The sequence below is a fragment of the Amborella trichopoda genome, chromosome 1, assembly GCF_054954075.1.
Source record: "Amborella trichopoda isolate Santa Cruz 75 chromosome 1, AtrichopodaSantaCruz75HAP2 v2.0, whole genome shotgun sequence".
NCBI lineage: Eukaryota > Viridiplantae > Streptophyta > Magnoliopsida > Amborellales > Amborellaceae > Amborella > Amborella trichopoda.
Window position 1 is genome coordinate 40,398,062 of NC_142336.1, and position 18,419 is coordinate 40,416,480.

At 35.1% G+C, this 18,419-nt stretch overlaps 1 protein-coding gene across 1 annotated transcript; it reads right to left on the reverse strand.

The window, feature by feature from the left end:
* Positions 1–12,541: 12,541 nt before the first annotated feature.
* On the reverse strand, positions 12,542–17,703 carry BEH4 (BES1/BZR1 homolog 4). Its single transcript, XM_006833009.4, has 2 exons — positions 16,444–17,703; positions 12,542–13,404 (listed from the first exon to the last, which is right to left on the reverse strand). Exons 1-2 carry the CDS (start codon positions 16,657–16,659, stop codon positions 12,739–12,741), a joined length of 882 nt encoding a protein of 293 aa, XP_006833072.2. The 5' UTR covers positions 16,660–17,703; the 3' UTR covers positions 12,542–12,738.
* Positions 17,704–18,419: the final 716 nt, after the last annotated feature.

An 18,419-nucleotide genomic window follows, 5' to 3' on the forward strand; every position in this document is an offset into this window, starting at 1 on the left:
GCATATTACTTATTCCTTTCTATTCTTCTGAAATCTGAACCCTAACTTGAACTCAAAATATAGGGGGGAGAATCTAAGACAGATCTCCATCCATATTGAGATACGATCATGCTTATACATGATGATTTTAACAAAATAAAACTATATTTGCATGGTGGGCCTCAAGTCTTAACCCCAGCATGAAATTCGATGTAGCCATTTGTGTCTTAAGGTGTAAATTGGTCTGTTTTTGAAGAAAGCAAACAAATATCGAAATAACAGTACTTTTATCTCAGTGAATAATTCCAAATCTCTCTCTTTCTCTCTCTCTCTTATCATTTTGACAAATGGTGATTTGCTAACAGTAAATCACTGGGATATGTATGAAGGATCCATATTAGGTAGGCAATCCACCAGGGTCTGAACCTGCACAAAAGCAGAGTTAGGGGAACTTTTCTGATCCAATGACTTCGTGATGATCTTCAATGAGCCCCAAGACCAATTCCATTGAAAAAAAAAAAAATGGGTGCCAAAAATGTGCTCCAAGTCAGTTCCCTTTCAAAGATCCACTCTAAACCCCCAACTAGAGGGACGAAATAGATCCCACGGCTTTAAGTTCTTGAAATCTTCTTTTGTTTGTTTGTAATTGTTTACAAGGTGAGCAAATGAATGGCTAAAGGCAAGGATCCATGATTGGACCTCTTATATATATGGAGGTCCATCAAGTTGTGGCCCTGTAATCTGCCAGGGTTGATCTGCTCTACTCTTTTTAAATGGGGACCGTGTACAATCACATCAATGGCCATGGCTTGGGTGTGCTTTATTGCTCTTTGAGCTCTCTCTCTCTAAATTGTTGATAAAATTTTAATATTGCCACCCACTGGAATTTACAACACACAATAATAGGCAAAACAGATCCTCTAATTGGGTGGAAAAGCAAAAATTCAAATGGTAATGGTATGTTGTATGTGCTTGAAAAAAATAACTGTCCAATTTTTCGAGATTAATGTCAAAGAATTCAAAATGTAAAATATATGTCTAGGAAAATAATCATCTTATGATATATAGGTAGGTACTGAAATTTTGGAACCAAAAGAAAAAAAAAATCATCTTTGACGTGGATTTCTCATCGAGAGAATAAACGTCCAATATGCTTCAGAAGGAACTAAAAAACGAGTGGGGAGTAAAAGGTTAATGTGTATTTCATGTTCTCCCACCCCAAATTTATGGCAATATGTCACCCTATGTGAATCTCTTGATCAGTTCTTCCCAGTTGCCAAAGCTTTGGAATTGATGCCTTCTGACCTGTACTTGCTGATGCATGTATTGCACCTCCACCACTGATGATGGGTATGTTTTTTTGTCCATGGCATATCCCATCAAGAAAAAATTGAAGAGTTTTGGCTCCATTGATAGCCTTTTTTAATACAAAAAAATTGGTGCCCATGCCAAACCAACATGAACAAATGTTCAGCTGCCCTAAAATATTGTTTTTTCTTGAATTGAGAATTTCTAGGTCGTCGTTCTTGATTCTTACGATCAATTGAAAAGAATTTGATTTGGAGCTTAGGAAATGCTCAAAATCAAGTTTCACACAAATTGACTCTAGAAGGGAGACGGCTTCTTCAAGGGATTCTCAAATCCAACGCTTGAAAAGGTTCACTCTTTTTTCATTTCTTGAAATTGTAAGAGAACCTATCACATGTGACCCTAAACAATTTGTGATCTGAAAAGTCACCTTATATTTCCTTAGGGGTTGTATGCATAAGACTCTAAATAGAGCAAAAAAACCATGATTTAAACTATGGTTTTTCTTGAGGTGTGGTTTCATTTTATTTTATTACAATGACGCGGTCGCATGAAATCATTCTATATATATATATATATATATATATATATATATATATATATATCACAATGTCATTGTAATATAATGAAACCATGTTTCTAGAAATTCATGTTTGTGACATTTGTATTATCCCAATAATTAATCCCAAAAAGTAAAATTCAATTTCCACTCTATAAACAGTCAAAATGAGTCGACTCCCACTGTGGTCACCAAAAAACAATATTGTCCAAAAAAAAAAAAGACTACTAGTTGAGATAAGGTGACGACGATGATATTGTAAGACTATTTATTTTTGGTACAAAGTCACAATCATTTTTTGTTATTATATATGAAATTTGATAGTTGAAGTATTTTACAATATTCAAAAAAAATTATTTTAGACTTTGTGCCTATGATATATATCCAATCATCCCATTTCACATCTAATCGTCAATAATGATTGCGATATCAAAAGTAAATGATCTTATTATATCACATTTTCATTTCTTTATCGCTTTAACATGAGAACTCTAAAACAGTTTTACTTGGATGGAAGATTGTTTTCGAAGATGTATCTTTGCTGGGTTTCTTTTGTATTTTTTATTTTGTATTTATTAGATTCTATTTGAGAATAATATCTTTCGATGGGATATATAGTGCTCCCTCAAGAGCATACTATACACTTACTCCCTTGTACAAAAGATCTATTTGGGTGTATTTTTAGATATGAAATTTTGGTCCCACCTAAAAATTACCGCATGATTATTTTCAACACAACAAAGATGAAATTTGAGTTCAACTCATGGATATCATCCTCTAACAATTGGACTGTCCCTGCTCAATTTTGGGTAGTCATTTTTCAAGCACATACAAAGTACAACTTTTTTTTTTTTAAGGTTAGTCTCTAAGTTGAAAGGTTGAACCCCCAAATATGGGGTCTTAAAAATACTCTTGGATACAGTTTTACCCAAAGGGAGTAAATAGACTATGCTTTTTTTGAACCATAATCTTTAGAACAACTCATTTTGTGTTATTATAGATATAGAAATTGGCAAAAAGTGGAGATGTGCAACTGGAGCTTTTTGTGATCGCCGCATACCAATAAAAGTGAAAAAGAAGTTCTATAGACAACTGTGAGACCTGTTTTATGGGGCAGAATGTTGGGCGGTCAAAAAACATCAGATCTATAGGAAAAATACATGATTGAAAGTAGTGAGAAAAGATATGAGAACTTATGACCTCACTGAAGATATGACCATTGATAAAGTAGAAATAGTAGATCAGGATTCGTGTGGTTGACTCCAAATAGTTTGAAACAAGCTATGATGATAATGATGATAGACATACAAGCATAGGGGATTTTAGTATTAAATGAAAAATAATAATCCAATTTGTATAGTAGTTCACAATTGTGTTAATGGAACAAAAGGGAGAGAATGTTTATGAGGATGCAAAGGATGTGACGCACATGAGTATGATGGTAAGGGCACTTTGAAACACACCTTGCATTTTGCATAAAATTACTCATTGCAGTAAATCTCGCTATTCAGAGGGGGGCTCGTACCACTAATTGCCTTTGTCGTTGGAGCACAATGTGCAGCATGGATGTGTAATTGAGGGAGAAATACTACTGGTTCTACTCCGAATATGGAGACTCTTTTAAGTATAATTTGGGTGCTTGATTGTCACAAATAAGCGTGTTTTACCCGTGGTAATAGACGAATATGAGTCAATATCTATACTACACCATTAAGCCAGAGTTAAAGGGTAGACACGTGTCAAAAGAATAAGAAAATACCTATCATAAGAGTGGATAGAATTTAAGTATCCTAAACAATGTAGGAGTTTAGGCCAAATTGTACAATTTACTTCCTATATTTCTATGGTTGAGAGAGTTTGTGAGGGAGATATAGAAAGAGATATATAGGGGAGAGAAAGGGATTTTCTTTTTTAAAACCACGTAAAATCTTTGTTGCCTTTTAAATACAATACGAGGAGATTCTTAAAAATAATGCCTAAGAGATAGGGAGAGATATGTAAAGGTACGTGAGAGAGAGAGTGACGCGAGACAGGGAGTTTCCCTTTTTAAAATCCCCTAAATTCTTGAGAAAGGAAAAAATTAAAAAGAATATCTTCTAAAATTGAGATACATAGGGGAGAGAAAGGGAATTTCTTTTTTATGACCACGTAAAATCTTTGTTGCCTTTTAAATATAATAGGAGGAGATTTTTAAAAATAATGCCTAAGAGATAGGGAGAGATATGTAAGGGTAGGTGATAGAGAGAGAGTGACACGAGAGAGGAAGTTTCCTTTTTTAAAATCCCCTAAATTCTTGAGAAAGAAAAAAATTAAAAAAGATATCTTCTAAAATTGAGATACATAGGGGAGAAAAAAGGACTTTTTTTTTAAAACCACGTAAAATCTTTGTTGCCTATTAAATACAATACGAGGAGATTATTTTTTTATCTTCTAAAATTGAGATACATAGGGGAGAGAAAGGGAATTTTTTTTTTAAAACCATGTAAAATCTTTGTTGCCTTTTAAATACAATAAGAGGAGATTCTTAAAAAATAATGCCTAAGAGATAGGGAGAGATATGTAAAGGTAGGTGAGAGAGAGAGAGTGACACGAGAGAGGGAGTTCCCCTTTTTAAAATCCCTTAAATTCTTGAGAAAGAACAAAATTAAAAAAGATATCTTTTAAAATTGAAAAAGATGCTACGGAAGAAAGATATGCTATTGCTTTAAAATGGAAATACTAACCATGATTTTAACTAGAGACATTCAAAATATTCGACTAATTTTATTTCCAAATATGTTATGATAAAATATTTTCTTATTATATTAAGTAAGAAATACACGCAAAAATCTTTTAAGCAATACTTTACAATATTAAAAAGTATACTTTGTTTATCATATCTTATACGGTACATTATATAATATTTTAATAAAACAAGTAACATGAAAATTTCCTATTACTTTAATCAAAATAATAATACTAACCATGATTTTGGCATGGAAATTTCATATTTTAGACCTATCAATTACTTTATATATTACATCCATATTAAAATTGAATCCTAGTAATAGCTTTCATATACCAAGTGAACCTTATTTGGATATCTAACTCTCTATGTGGTCCACTTTTGATCATCTTTGTTGTCTCATCATTTTGATCTATCACTTAGGCTTTGGAAAGATATCACATATTTATCAAATACATCTTTGAAGACAGAAAGACAGTGAGGTTTGTTGGGATAAAGAGAGATAAATTGGGCATCTACAATATTGAAACGATGACAAATGGAGAAAAAAAAAAGAAGATGATTTAGGAGAAACTATTTCTTGATATATGTTCATTGCTTGACATTCAAAGAGGTTTTTTGGATTTAGACTATTGGCTTAATACTGCATGGGAAGGCAAAAAGATTCAAACAAGAACACAAAAAGAATGATATGATATTTGAAGTTTTGCAACGATCATAAAATTTTTAATTCGAGTCATGCTTTTCTAGATCTATTGATAAAAAGAAATAAATGACTGGCTACAATATTGGGTTTAACGGAGATGGGAGGGAAGGATTGGGTTTAGAGGAGAGAGAGGAAGAGAGAGGTAAGGTCTTGCTTTGAATTTCTTGTTTGAATTTCTATACACTCATGTGTTTGAGATCAAAATTACTTAAAATTTTTTTCCATTTTTAATTTTTCTAATTCTCTTTGTTATACGATTATTTTTTGGATAATTTTTTGTTTAATATATTTGATTTTCTTGGTTAATTCTAAATTGACATTTGATTTATTGCCTTTACTTTGTTCCAACATTCTTAAAAGTTCTATCGGACAACAACTATTTGTAAAAGTTATTGCTTATTTGAACTATTTGTCATTCCTTTGCTCTCATTGCATATTTATGCACTCTCTTATTGTAAAATCATGTTATTATTTACGTGATCGCTTATTGCATATCGTTGCATATTTACAAAATTGTTTATATGAATGCGTATTGCATATCTACATACTCTATATTACATATTTATATGATCACTTATTTATTCGTGGGAAAAAATCCTGTCAGCCCACGGGCTGATAGCTACAGTGTCAGCCAACAGCCCAGATTGAATCTGGACCCAATCCAATGGTCACGATCTTATTTTATATTTGAATCTTCATTTTTTTTGTTTATACAATTCCATATCACTTAGAAACTTTGAGTGTCTATTTTTACAAATTAGTAAAATCTAATAAAAATATTAAAAAATAATAATTCGAAAAAATAAATTGACAAAAATACCCTCGAAACATTTTGGAGGTAGTTTGGTCATTTTATATTTCGTGAAATATTTTTTTTATATTTTTATTAGGTGCGCCTTGGTGAGTAGAACATACACCTAAAGTTTCAAGTGATTTGGATTTATAAAAAAAAAAATGAAAATTCAAATACAAAATAAGTATGTGACTGTCAGATCGACTCAGATTCAATCTAGGCCATTGACTGATACTGTAGCAGTCAGTCAGTGGGTTGACAGCATCCATTCCCTTTATTCATATGTGCAACTCATATAATCCCACTAGTAACTATTAGGTATCCAGTGGCATAGAACTTACAGTTGGTGAACCATTTTAATTTCACTAGAAGAGGTTGTTTTGATGCCCAAATATCCTCAAATTGATCATCTCAACATCAAGATGAATGGACATGAAAAAAAAGTAGTTTTCAAGTTTTAGAAATAATGCATCTTGTAACACATTTTTGGACCGTCAATTTTAAGTTTTCAAAAATCTGCTCGATTTACACTATTTTTTAAGCTTTAAATTTTATAATTAACGATGAAAATATATTTTAAGGTTATGACAAAGATTTTCAGTATTGAAACTACATTTCTTGACAATATTTTAAGGTACGCTTTACTTTAATTGTTTAGAGCGTCGGCTCTATACAAATTGTAACATCTATACAACACCTATGGGTGAAAATGAATAGTGTTTTCGCCCATAGGCTCAACATCGTCCAAAAAAATCGGGCGGCATGCATTTTTCGACAGACCTAGCATGTCTTTGGCGATAAAAAATTCATGCGAAACCGCAACGGACGGCGTCGTCCATTCCATGTCTGTTCAATAAACTGCCGCGAACATAGGAAGTCTGTGATGGTGGCAAAACACTGTAGCATTTCGCCTATAGGTGTTCATATATATCTATAGAAAATTCTTCCCAACGCTTATAGGCGAAAATGAACAGTGATTTCACCTACCATCATCATCGTCCAAAGTTCATCACATGTTTAGTGTTTCATTTTTTTTTTTACAAATCGAAATGACCTGAAATTTGGATAGTGTGTACATCATAGTGAGGCGCACCTAATAAAAATATAAAAAAAATAATTTATGAAAAGATAATGATCAAAATACCCTCGAAACATTTTGAGGGTATTTTGGTTATTATTTTCATGTAAAATATTGTTTTGATATTTTTCATAGATTCACCTATTTATGATAAATGCACACTCAAAATTTTATGTCATTCTGATTTATAGAAAAAAAATTAAAAATGAAACACTATCGGGTAATAGTGACCGTGCGATGAACTTTGGACGGTAATGAGGGTAGGCAAAATCACTGTTCATTTTCGCCTATAGGAGTTTTGTTGTATCTTCCTATATATATATATATATATATATATATATATATATATATATATATATATATATATATATATATATATATATATATATATATATATATATATATATATCATCATCATCATCATCACCATTATCATCATCAAACCTTTTTTCCAACTAATTGGGGTCGACTATATGAAACTTGGTTTGTCATTTTGCTCTTTAAGGGTCATACCCTTAGTAAGGCCAGAAGTCCCATATCTTTTCTCATTACTTTCGACTACGTCCTTTTGAGCCTATCCTTTGACATTTTTGAGCCTTCCACTTGAACTAACTTGCACATCTTAATAGGTATTGTATTGGGTCAACGTCATACATGACCAGCCCACCTAATTCTACTCTCTCTCATCCTATCGCCTATTGGTGCTGCACCTAAATTTTCCCGAATGTATTCACTCCAAATCTATCATTTCTTGTTTTTCCACTGATCTATTTCAACATCTTCATCTCCACTACACTTATTCTATGGGTATATCGTTTTTTGGCGCCTAACATTCCACCCCATAAAGTAAAACCGCTCTTACAGTTGTTCTATAGAACTTGATTTCAACTTCATTAGTGGCAATCAGATAAAATTCCAGTTGTACATCTCCACTACGCCCACCCAGCTCTAATTCTATATGCAACATCTTTTTCAATCTCTCAATTTTCCTTGATTATCGACCTAATATATTGAAAGTGCGTTTTTTTTTATATTTTTTGGCCATCAATCTTAACTACTTCATCATCTCTATTTATATTATTACTATACTTGTATTCAATATACTATGTCTTAGTTTGGTTAATTTTTAAACTTTTAGATTCTATAGCATTCCTCCAAAGTTCCAACTTTGTATTGACACTGTTTTGAGTCTCATCAACTCATCAATAAAAACTATGTCTTCTGCGAACAATATGCACCTCAATACATCATCTTGTAGGTGCTTAGTTACGTCGTCCATAACTAAGTCAAAGAGGTATGAGCTCAATACTGACCCCTGATGTAGACATATTGTCACTGAAAACACATTTGTCTCTTTACTAGTTGTTCGTATACTAGTTAACGCTTCATCTTACATATCTCTCACCAAGTCGATGTAGTGTCTGAAGATACGTTTCTTTTCCAACACCCATCAAATCAAATCTCAATGTACTTATCATAAGCTTTCACTAGATCAATAACGATCATGTGGAGGTCTTTTTCCTTCGCCTTAAACTTCTCAATCAGTTGCTTAAGTAGGAAAAACAGTCTCAGTTGTTAACCTCCCTGGTATAAAACCGAATTGGTATTCTAATACATTCATTTCATGCCTTAGTCATTGCTCAATCACTTTCTCCTAGAACTTTATAGTGTGGCTTATAAATTTGATCAATCGATAATTCACACAATTATGTATGTTTACTTTGTTCTTGTAAGTAGGTACCACAATACTTTTCCTCTATTCGTCTGGCATTTTTTTTGATCTCAACACCTTGTTAAATAGCTTGGTTAGCTAGTCAATGCCAATCTCTTCCATGCACTTTCAAAACCTCTATCGGGTCCTAAAGTATTTCATATCTTCATCATTTTCAAAGCTTCATTTACTTCCGATATCCTTATCCCATGAATGTATCTATGACCTCCGCCCTCATTTATGCTAACAGTGCTTTCTACCGCTAAGTTTCCATTGTGTTTGTCATGTAATAATTTTTTCAAATAAACTCTTCCCCTTTCGTTGACATCTTCATCATTCACCTAGACCCTTTGATCCTTACTCTTAATGCATTTAATATGGTCTAGAATCCTACACTTTGTCGTTCATTTTTGTTAATTTGAAGACATCGTTTTCACCTTTTTTGTTCCCAATTTACTATGTAGATTATTATATGCATTAGGTTTAGTATTACTATTTGTTTAATGTTTTTTTTAGCATTTTTCTATTATTCTAAGTTTTGATTAGTTCCATTACGCTGCCAAGTTTTATAACATGATTTCTTTTTGTTAATGGCCTTTTGAACCTCATCACTCCACCACCAAGTTTCCTTATCAGAATTTCTTTTTCCTCTAGATTCTCTTAAAACCTTTTTTGCCACTTTCTTAATAAAGTCACTAACTCATTCCACATAACATTGACTTCATGTTCAGAGTTTAATTTTCATTCTTTAACTAATTTATCCTTAAATAAGTCTATTTTTTCATTTTTTAAATTCCACCTCCTAGTTCTTGGACACTTATTAAGTTCACCCCTTTTCTTCCATATCTTTATGCAGGTGTTCATAACCACGAACCTATGTTCAATAGTCAAACTCTCTCCTGGGATAACCTTGTAGCCTTTACATGACGGTAGTCTACCTTCTGAATTAGAAAAAAAATCTATCAAGCTTTTATAGGTTATTAAATGATCATCTTGTTTTTTAAAGTAAGTGTTTGTTATTGCTAAGTCGTAAGTCATAGCAAAAATCTAGAATAGCCCCACCCATCTCATTTCTTTCCCCAAACCCATATCCCCCATGTACCCCTGCATATCCTCGGCTATCACTCCCTACAAACCATTTAAATCCCCTCCTAAAAAGGTCATCCCTTTATTTGGTATGTTTTGGGCTACTCGATCAATGTCCTCTCAGAATTGTCTCTTAATTCTATTTTCTAATCCTACTTGTGGTGCATAAGCATTAATTATGTTAATTATCTCTTCCCCTAATACAAGTTTAATTAATAGGAGCCTATCACCTATTCTCTTGAAATTAACTACTTTATCTTTTATTATCCTTTCATGTATACCAAAGTTTTTACTCATCGATTTCTTTAGCTTTTTCTCCTTTCCATTAAGTTTTTGGTAGACAAGCTATGTTTACTTTCATTCATCTGATTGTATCCATCAACTCCATACCCTTAAATGTAAGAATTCCTATATTCAATGTGACTAGACGAATCCTATTTTTTTGTACTAATTTCTTTACCCGTGCTCGTCCAGAATGTCGTGGGAACCATTGCTTATTTTTTACCACAATCGGACGGTGTTGTGGTCTCTCGCTTCTGGGGAACACCCTAGCTAATCCTTACTCATTTCTCACTATACCCAAGTTCAGGTACAACGCGTTACTTCTGGGGAATGCCTTAGTATGGACAGAAAACATAGGTTTAAGATTCATGATAGATTTTGACAAAATTTTACGTTGGTTGCCTACCTAACACAACCCAACACCTCCCATTTACAAATAATTTTTCATAAGGAAAATTGTTTCATGCGGGCTGGACTGCATGACTACATATGCGGTCCAAAAAATGTACAGCATCCATTTTAAAGATGGATGCAAGTAGGTATTCCATCTAAAAACAATGGAAACTAATGGTCCAAATGTTTTCTTGCTTTAATTACTATTTTTAGTTTTTAAAATTTACTTATTTTTTCATATTCAAGATCTCTATATAAGAGATAACATGTCTTTTAAAAGTAAGTAAAAAAAATCCACTCCAGAACACATTTCTACACATGAGGGATTGGCCGCATAGAAACCGGGTCCTTTACATAAGGCTTACAAAATTTTAAGACCGCCATCTTTCTTTTGCAGGCTTTCTTTCTAACACAAATGCTTGGTCTGTATCATACCATTCTTTGTACATTTGAAGATTAGTGTTGGACGAATATTCCTAGATAACCTTTGTGCAACCTGTTTGTTTTTTCTCAGTTGGAGGCGCGTAGTTCCTTCAAAAAGTGACTTATCGTGATTAGAAATAGGAAGATCTTGCATATGCTAAGTGAGTACACATACCACAATCAAAGTGAGCAAAACAAACCAAATAGCACGAGGAGCAAATCAAACTTTTGTCAAGAATAACTCCTCTGAGCGCGCTCCACTGTTAATTTGGCCATTACCCCTTAATGTTTTGATGTATCATATGGTAAATGTACAAAGCCAAAATAACAAAAAAAATCCTTTCTTTAAATGTTGGTAGTTTCTAGAGTTACCAGTGAATAATTTAAAGCGATGATAAAAAATTGAAGCCATCGAAGTTTTAAGGAATTTAAGCGAAAGCACGTTTTACTTTGTGCTTGGACTTTAAAAAAATTAAAAATAACACCTTTGCCAGAAACGCCTCCATAAGATATTTGGTATCCAAAATTTCAACGATAATCTAAAAATATATTTTAGGTCTAATTATGAAGGAAAAAGTTAATATAAGGTTGACGCTCTAAACGATTAAATTAAGACCCATCTCAAAAAGTTCACTAGGAATTTCAATGTCAAATAACCCTCAAATAGATCATTTCAACCTCGAGAGGTATAGACAAAAAAAAAAAACATAGATTTCAAACAGTGCATCTTGTAATATACATTTGAGCCGTTGATTTTTAATATTTTCAAGTGTTTATTCATCTCCTCAATCGACACAATTTTTAAGGCTTGAAATTTTCAAGATGAAAATTAATTTTCACACCATCACAAAGATTTTTGCTACAAAAAAACTCATCTTTTGACACTATTTAAAGGTACGCCTTACTTTGATTGTTTAGGGCCTCATACAAACCACACCCAATTATGAAAATAAAACTCAAAAAACAGTATAGATTGAATATATCTACAAACACTTGGATCTTGCAAATAAATAGTCTAGCTAATGTATTACAAGATGCACCAGTTTTAAAATTTGAAATTATTCCCCATATCTATTCATCTGGAGAATGTGATGATCCATTTGAGGGTTTTTCGATATCCGAACAATCCTTTTCAATGGATTTTTTATGAGTGCCTTGCTTCTATGATCTCATGCACTCAAGACCTCACATGCCACTTCCCTCAAAACTTTGCTTTGCAACGGAGCAAGTATTTCAAATGAAATAATGATAATAATAAAAATTAGAGAAATGATATTATGAGACCCTCCTACACCTATGTGAGTAGGACTCCAAATGATCACCATTCAATTTGACACAGATCTCTAAAAAAATTATCACATAGGTGGGGGATTTGACTTTTCTAGAGATATGTGCCAAATTTGATGGTGATCATTTGGAATCCTATTCACATGGGTGTGGGAGGATCTCATAGGATCACTACTCTAATAATAATAACTAGTAATGGTACTGGTCCCTATTTTCATAAAAATTCACAATATCAACTATTAAATAATTATCATCCCCTCAAACATATTTCAATCATCACAGCAGGAGACAAACAAAACACCCCTGAAAATACACTTGAAGAGACCCCAAATAAAAGGAAAAACATCAAAAAAAGAAAAAGTGATGGGAAATAGATCAAGATTGAAAAGAGAGTGAGGGCGATACCAGTCAGTCACACCTGGTCCTCGAGCTCCCAAGGGTCAGCTCCAAGTCATCAGACCCGCACTCATCATGAATCTTCTCTCCCTGCCATGGCTTCACCACCCCAAATGCAAACTCATCCGACGCCTCTACCATCCTTACATCGCCGCTCTCCACATTGCAAGGTGAGCATGTACCGCTCCCTGCTGGGGCCCACAAACCCCCAAATGGATTGCTACTTGCCGGGCTTACCAAGCTGAACGTCGGGGACATGGGCCCACCAGCAGGAAGCCTAATCCCCGACAGCCAATCGCTTGCGACCTGGCGGCCAGGGCTTGGAGGGGTAGAATTGGGAAAGAACGAAACTGAGTTTTCTCCATTTTTGGTGAAGTCCCAATCGCTTTTGACCCGAGGCCCACGAGAGGTCGGGGAGCTCAGAGGAGGAGTGACAGGAGCACTAATGGAGCCGCCGTGAATGTATAGGGAGGGGAGCTTGTGGGATGATGGGGAGGGAAGGTTTTTGAGCCATGGGATGAGAGAGGAGCCATCGGTGTATGAGGAGGCAGGGGATGGGAAGGAGGAGGAAGCAGGAGAGGGATTGTAGGAGGGGCCAGGGCTCGGGTGGTAGGACGAGCACGGGCTTGCGGAGGCCGAGCCACCGGCTATGTCCATGCGCTCCACTGGCTTGCACCCCTGCAAAAGTGAGACAAGTTAGTTCCTTAGTATGAGTTATTATACCGTTTGGAAAGAGGGAATAAATAGCAAAGATGATGAGAGATGATGAAGACATGAAATAGATTTAGATTTTCCTTCTCTTTGTTCTTTCCTTGGGTTTGATTTGAATGGCATACAAGTGAAAGGAAACAAGAGAGAGTCAGATCGTTTTTCCTTTGAACAAAGATAAATATGTTCGGCAATAATCCTGTGAGACCCAGTCCCACACGAAACACATAGGACACGGTTCTGTAATGCCAAATTTAAGGAGTTACAGATCATCTACCACAGACAGTGACAATCGGGGTCCCACACATTTTGTGTTGGATTAGGTCTCTTATAACCATTCCCCTCACATGATGACTCCATCAAACGAAGCACTTGCTGCTGTCAAAAGACCATATGGATGACAAAATTCTTGAGAAGGTAGAACATGGGTTGTTTTCCTTTCTTATTAGGGGAAGCTTGGTTCAACTAACCACCTCAAGGTTGCAGCAAGAAAAGCCTCCAAAGTGAAGAGATAAACTTAAGTTTTGAAAAATAAAATATAACAGTAGAAAAGATGGGTAAGACAAATACTTATAGTAGTCTTATATAATCAGTAAGCAAACTAGCCTGCTCGACATGCATTGCCTGATTGCAAGCTTGCAAAAGAAAAACAGCCAAACTCAGAAAGAGGAAATGTAACACATTGGTAAGGTCTAAACAAAAAAAAGGGTCTGCTAGTACATGCACGTGTGTGTGCCTCTAGACCGTGAAAGCTGAAATAGCCATGCATGAGGGGACTGCATTAAGAAATGTGGTGCTTTTAAACCGAGATTGAAGTGATTTAGATTGAAGTGATTTTTCCAGTTATTGAAGAAGCACAGGGTAATACTAGGAAATATGTTTTCCATAAAATGAAAAAACCAGTATTCCATCAAGAGAAACCGTTATATTGAACACACAGAAAATGCATGAGAGATCATTTCTTCCATCAGAGGCATTTCTTAGAGGGCTAAGATCCAGTAAATCCAGCAATTGAGAATATGAAAATACATAAGAATATAAAACATTCTGATAGCACATTGTACACCATGAAACTGAATAAAGGCAGGAACCAATTAAATAACCTAGTAATGCAGATAAAAGATGTCCCCTATCCTGAAGAGCAGTTTGGATTTCATGAGTGTGACCTGCCATGCACATATTAGAGCAAAAAGGTACTTACTAAAAAAGGTCAAAATGAATGAAGCAGAATGACAAACAAATTAGTTATTGGTCAAACAAGGCCACTGTTCCCATCTTATTCAAGTTAAGGAATAACAAAAAAAGCAGACTGAGTATTGGGATGACAACAACTTTCACATGAAATACAACAACCTCCAACACCCCCAACTCCCTCCCCCCCACAACCCCACCCCACAAACTTCTCTTTCATAAAAAAGAAAATTTTTATCATAAAATAAAAAGCAAATCTAGTAAATCATATCAAAGTCGTGTGAGCAAAAGTAGTTCGAAAAACATTTATTTAGAAAGAAATGCATGAAAGATCATTTCTCCTATTAGAATATTTCTTAGAGGGCAAAGGTCAAGTAAATCCTTCAATGGGGAACATGAACATAAATAAGTACCCAAACCTTTCCAAAAGCACATGGTACACCATGAAATTGAATAAGAGCGGCGACCTATTAAACAACCAGTAATCCAGATAAAGATATCTCTGTTCCTGATGAGCAGTTTGCATTTCATGTGATAGTGACCCTTGCCATGAGCATATATTCGAGGTCAAAAGTATTTCTCAAAAGGGTCTAAATAATTGCACCAGAATGACTGAAAGTCAAGTTACTGCTTAAATAAGGTCAGTGATTTCATCACATCCAAATTAAGGAATAAGAAAAGCTGAATATGAGTACAGGGATGACAAGAACTTTCACATGAAACATAACAACCTCCACTCCCATCCATCTGATGTTTCAAGTCAAAAAAATTTCTTATAAAATAAAAAGAAAATCACTTAAATCACATCAAAGTCATGCAACTTAAGAGTAGCCATCATGATTAGTAATAGATTTAAAATTATTTGCAAAGTTCTGCATTTGAAAGGATTAAAAAAAATTAAAAATTAAAAATTAAAACCCATTGCTCCTCGAATCCAAATCTATTAGGCATCTGCACCTGGCATATATTCCAATTTTACTATGGTCAGGCTTGAGAGAGTGCGCTGAATGATGCAAACAAAGAATGTTCACCATTTTTCAAAAAACTCAAAAAGAAAAAACGAAAAGAAAAAGAAAAAAAGATACCCCAGAACATGGAAATATCAATTGTTTCTTTCATTGATGGAGATCACACTATTTTCTTTTATAGATGGAAAGCATATCATCTACTACCGAAAATGTCCTAATGTTCTTTTCAGAAGAGAAAAATACATCCACTTTCCAAAAGAATTGGGACACTGATTCATAGAGCTGTTCATCATGAAAATTAGCACAAGGGCATTCCCCAGAATTGACACGTTAAGTCACAGTACATGGGCATGACAGTGTAGATTTTAGACGCACGTAAGGCTAACTCATTCTTTAAAAATCGACATATTTCTTCATGTTCCCAAAGAATTATCCACTGATCTGTAGCTATCTATGATACAACTACATCCTGACAAGCAAATCAAGAATTTAGAAACCCTGAAAGGGGTAAAGAAAAAATACGATGAGAACTCTTAATCAAACTTACCTACAATCACACTTTTCAATAATTGAGTCACTCATTCTAATTAACCTAAACATGATACACAAATAAAGACGGCATCTCATCCTGAGGAAGATTCATCACCAGTAAGAAAAATTCTTAATGTGCAAATATAAAAGCCCAAATATGCCAAGTTTTTAACAACAATTGTCTCATTGATCAGATGCAGAGACATGCAATGTGAACAGAGATAATATCAAGAAGCCTGTCTTATTAACAAAAATACCATCAGACAGTAATCACAAAGAAAATGAAAGGGGACATATAAGGAGGAACTTTCTATCATACCTTTCTATATGTAGTTCCATCTTCTTCAACAGTCCACCCTGCTTCAGCACATAGGGCTTTCAATACCTCATTGTTGTCGCAGTGTTTGGGAAGCTTGTAGTTTCCATACATTCGAAGCCCCGCATATATCTTTGCAGCTATCGCTCTTCTCCTTCGTTCCCTTCTCTTGTTGTTCTCTCTTTCCTTCCAAGTAGGCAACCTCGTACCAGAAGTCATGATGCTTACAACTTAAGAAAACACCAATGGGGTTCACAAAGTCAGTCCCTTCCAGTTTCAATTATCTTCTTCTCACCACTGCAGAAGACAGAGAGCCCTAATTTGGCTCCTTCTAGAAACAGAGATCAAAAAGGGAAACCCTATTTCCAATCCTTTTAAACCTCAAGCAACCCCAACTCCAGTCAAGAGCAACGCTGTTATGAAAACCCAACAAAATAATCAATCAAACCTGGATCCCAAATGCTCCAAGTCCTGATCTCAAATGCACATAAGGAAAACCCCAGTTCGAAACCTATTGCGCTTCAAGGGTTTCAACAAGACATTGAGATCAACTGCAATACCTTCTGACTTAAAAACTCGCAAGTGTTTAAAACCAGATAAGTCATAGTCCCATCCGAAACAACTGTAATCTTCCAAACAAAAGAGGAAAAATAATCTCTCTCAAATAACTGAAAGCCAATTCAGTTCCTCCCCTATTGAACCCCCTGAATCAAAAGTAAGTCTAGATCACGATACCACATGCCTGATAAACCAAAACCTCAGTAACGCAAATGTAATACCAATGATAAAGCTAGTTCGCCACCAAAAACCAGGTGCTTTTGTTCTGGTTGTAAAGCAGTCAGAAAACTCTAGAAAATCCCAAAAGAAGCTGCTTCTGAAAACCCTAACCCAAACGGACCAATCTAAACAGATATGCACTCTCTTCCAAAGCACCTTTTCCCTTTTTTTCTTTTCGCTAGCTCTTTCGACCCTTAAAATCAACGTTTCCACACATGAAACCCCAGGGAATCCCTAGAAAACCGCTTTTACCAGGCTAAAACCACCCAAAACACCACGTAAAACCGCTTTTCACTAAAAACCACTTTCCTCAGCTGAAATCGCTTAATCACGAGAACAGGATCAAGCCATCACAAACTCCAGTAGAATTCTTTAGCAATGATCGGATCATCAAGCATTTGCACTGTCAAAGCTCTTCCAAATAGAAGAAATAGCAAAAGGCTCAGAAACCCGCTATTTCCCACACTTACCAGCTCTGGAAACCCTAAAACCTCCCTGCCATTACCATTAAAATATCTCCGAGACTTGGATCCAAGTTTCCAAAACGATTCATACGCTTAAAATCCAAAACAATTCTAAAACCAGGAGCATTTGACTTCTGGCTATCGGACCACTCTCGACAAGAGCTCAATAAACCAGAGACCACTCTCGTTTAGAGAGAGAAAGGGATTTAGGGAGATAAAGGGATTTAGGGGGGGATTTAGAGGGAGAGGGAGAGAGGTCAGAAGGAGTCGGAAAACCACTTCCGGTATTGAAAAACCGAAAGATTACACACCGCATAAACCTCGAGACATCAAAACCAGGCGTCAGAAAGACCCTGGGGTTTTTTTTTGTAACGGAGGACATAACCTGGCAGAAATTCCTAAATTACCACTGATTGTTTACAGAAATTACAGGTTATGCCCCCAGCCAGGAATCCACCGCTGCGCGTGTATCGAGGTGGGTGAAACCTCGGGGACTCACTCCTGAGCTGCTAATTATTTTGACAAAATTACCCTTCCCGGACAAATCACTTTAGCAATGAAAAAGTCCCCAATGTTGCAAACAATATCACAACTAATCCTTGTATTCTTTACCCGAGCGAAGATTTGGTCATAAGGCAACGGGAGGGCATTCCCGTCATATAAGGGGCTCCTTTATTGTCATTTGATAAAAGATTGGAGGCATTAGTTTTTTTCGTTAGAAAAGGCAAAAAAGAGAAA

What these genes read in the sequence shown, in the direction of transcription:
- BEH4 (XM_006833009.4), bottom strand. Translation starts at nt 16,659, where the DNA reads ATGACTTCTGGTACGAGGTTGCCTACTTGGAAGGAAAGAGAGAACAAC. An exon ending in ATGGAACTACATATAGAAAG is followed by an intron (nt 13,405 to 16,443) that starts GTATGATAGAAA and finishes TCACTTTTGCAG; the next exon opens with GGGTGCAAGCCAGTGGAGCG.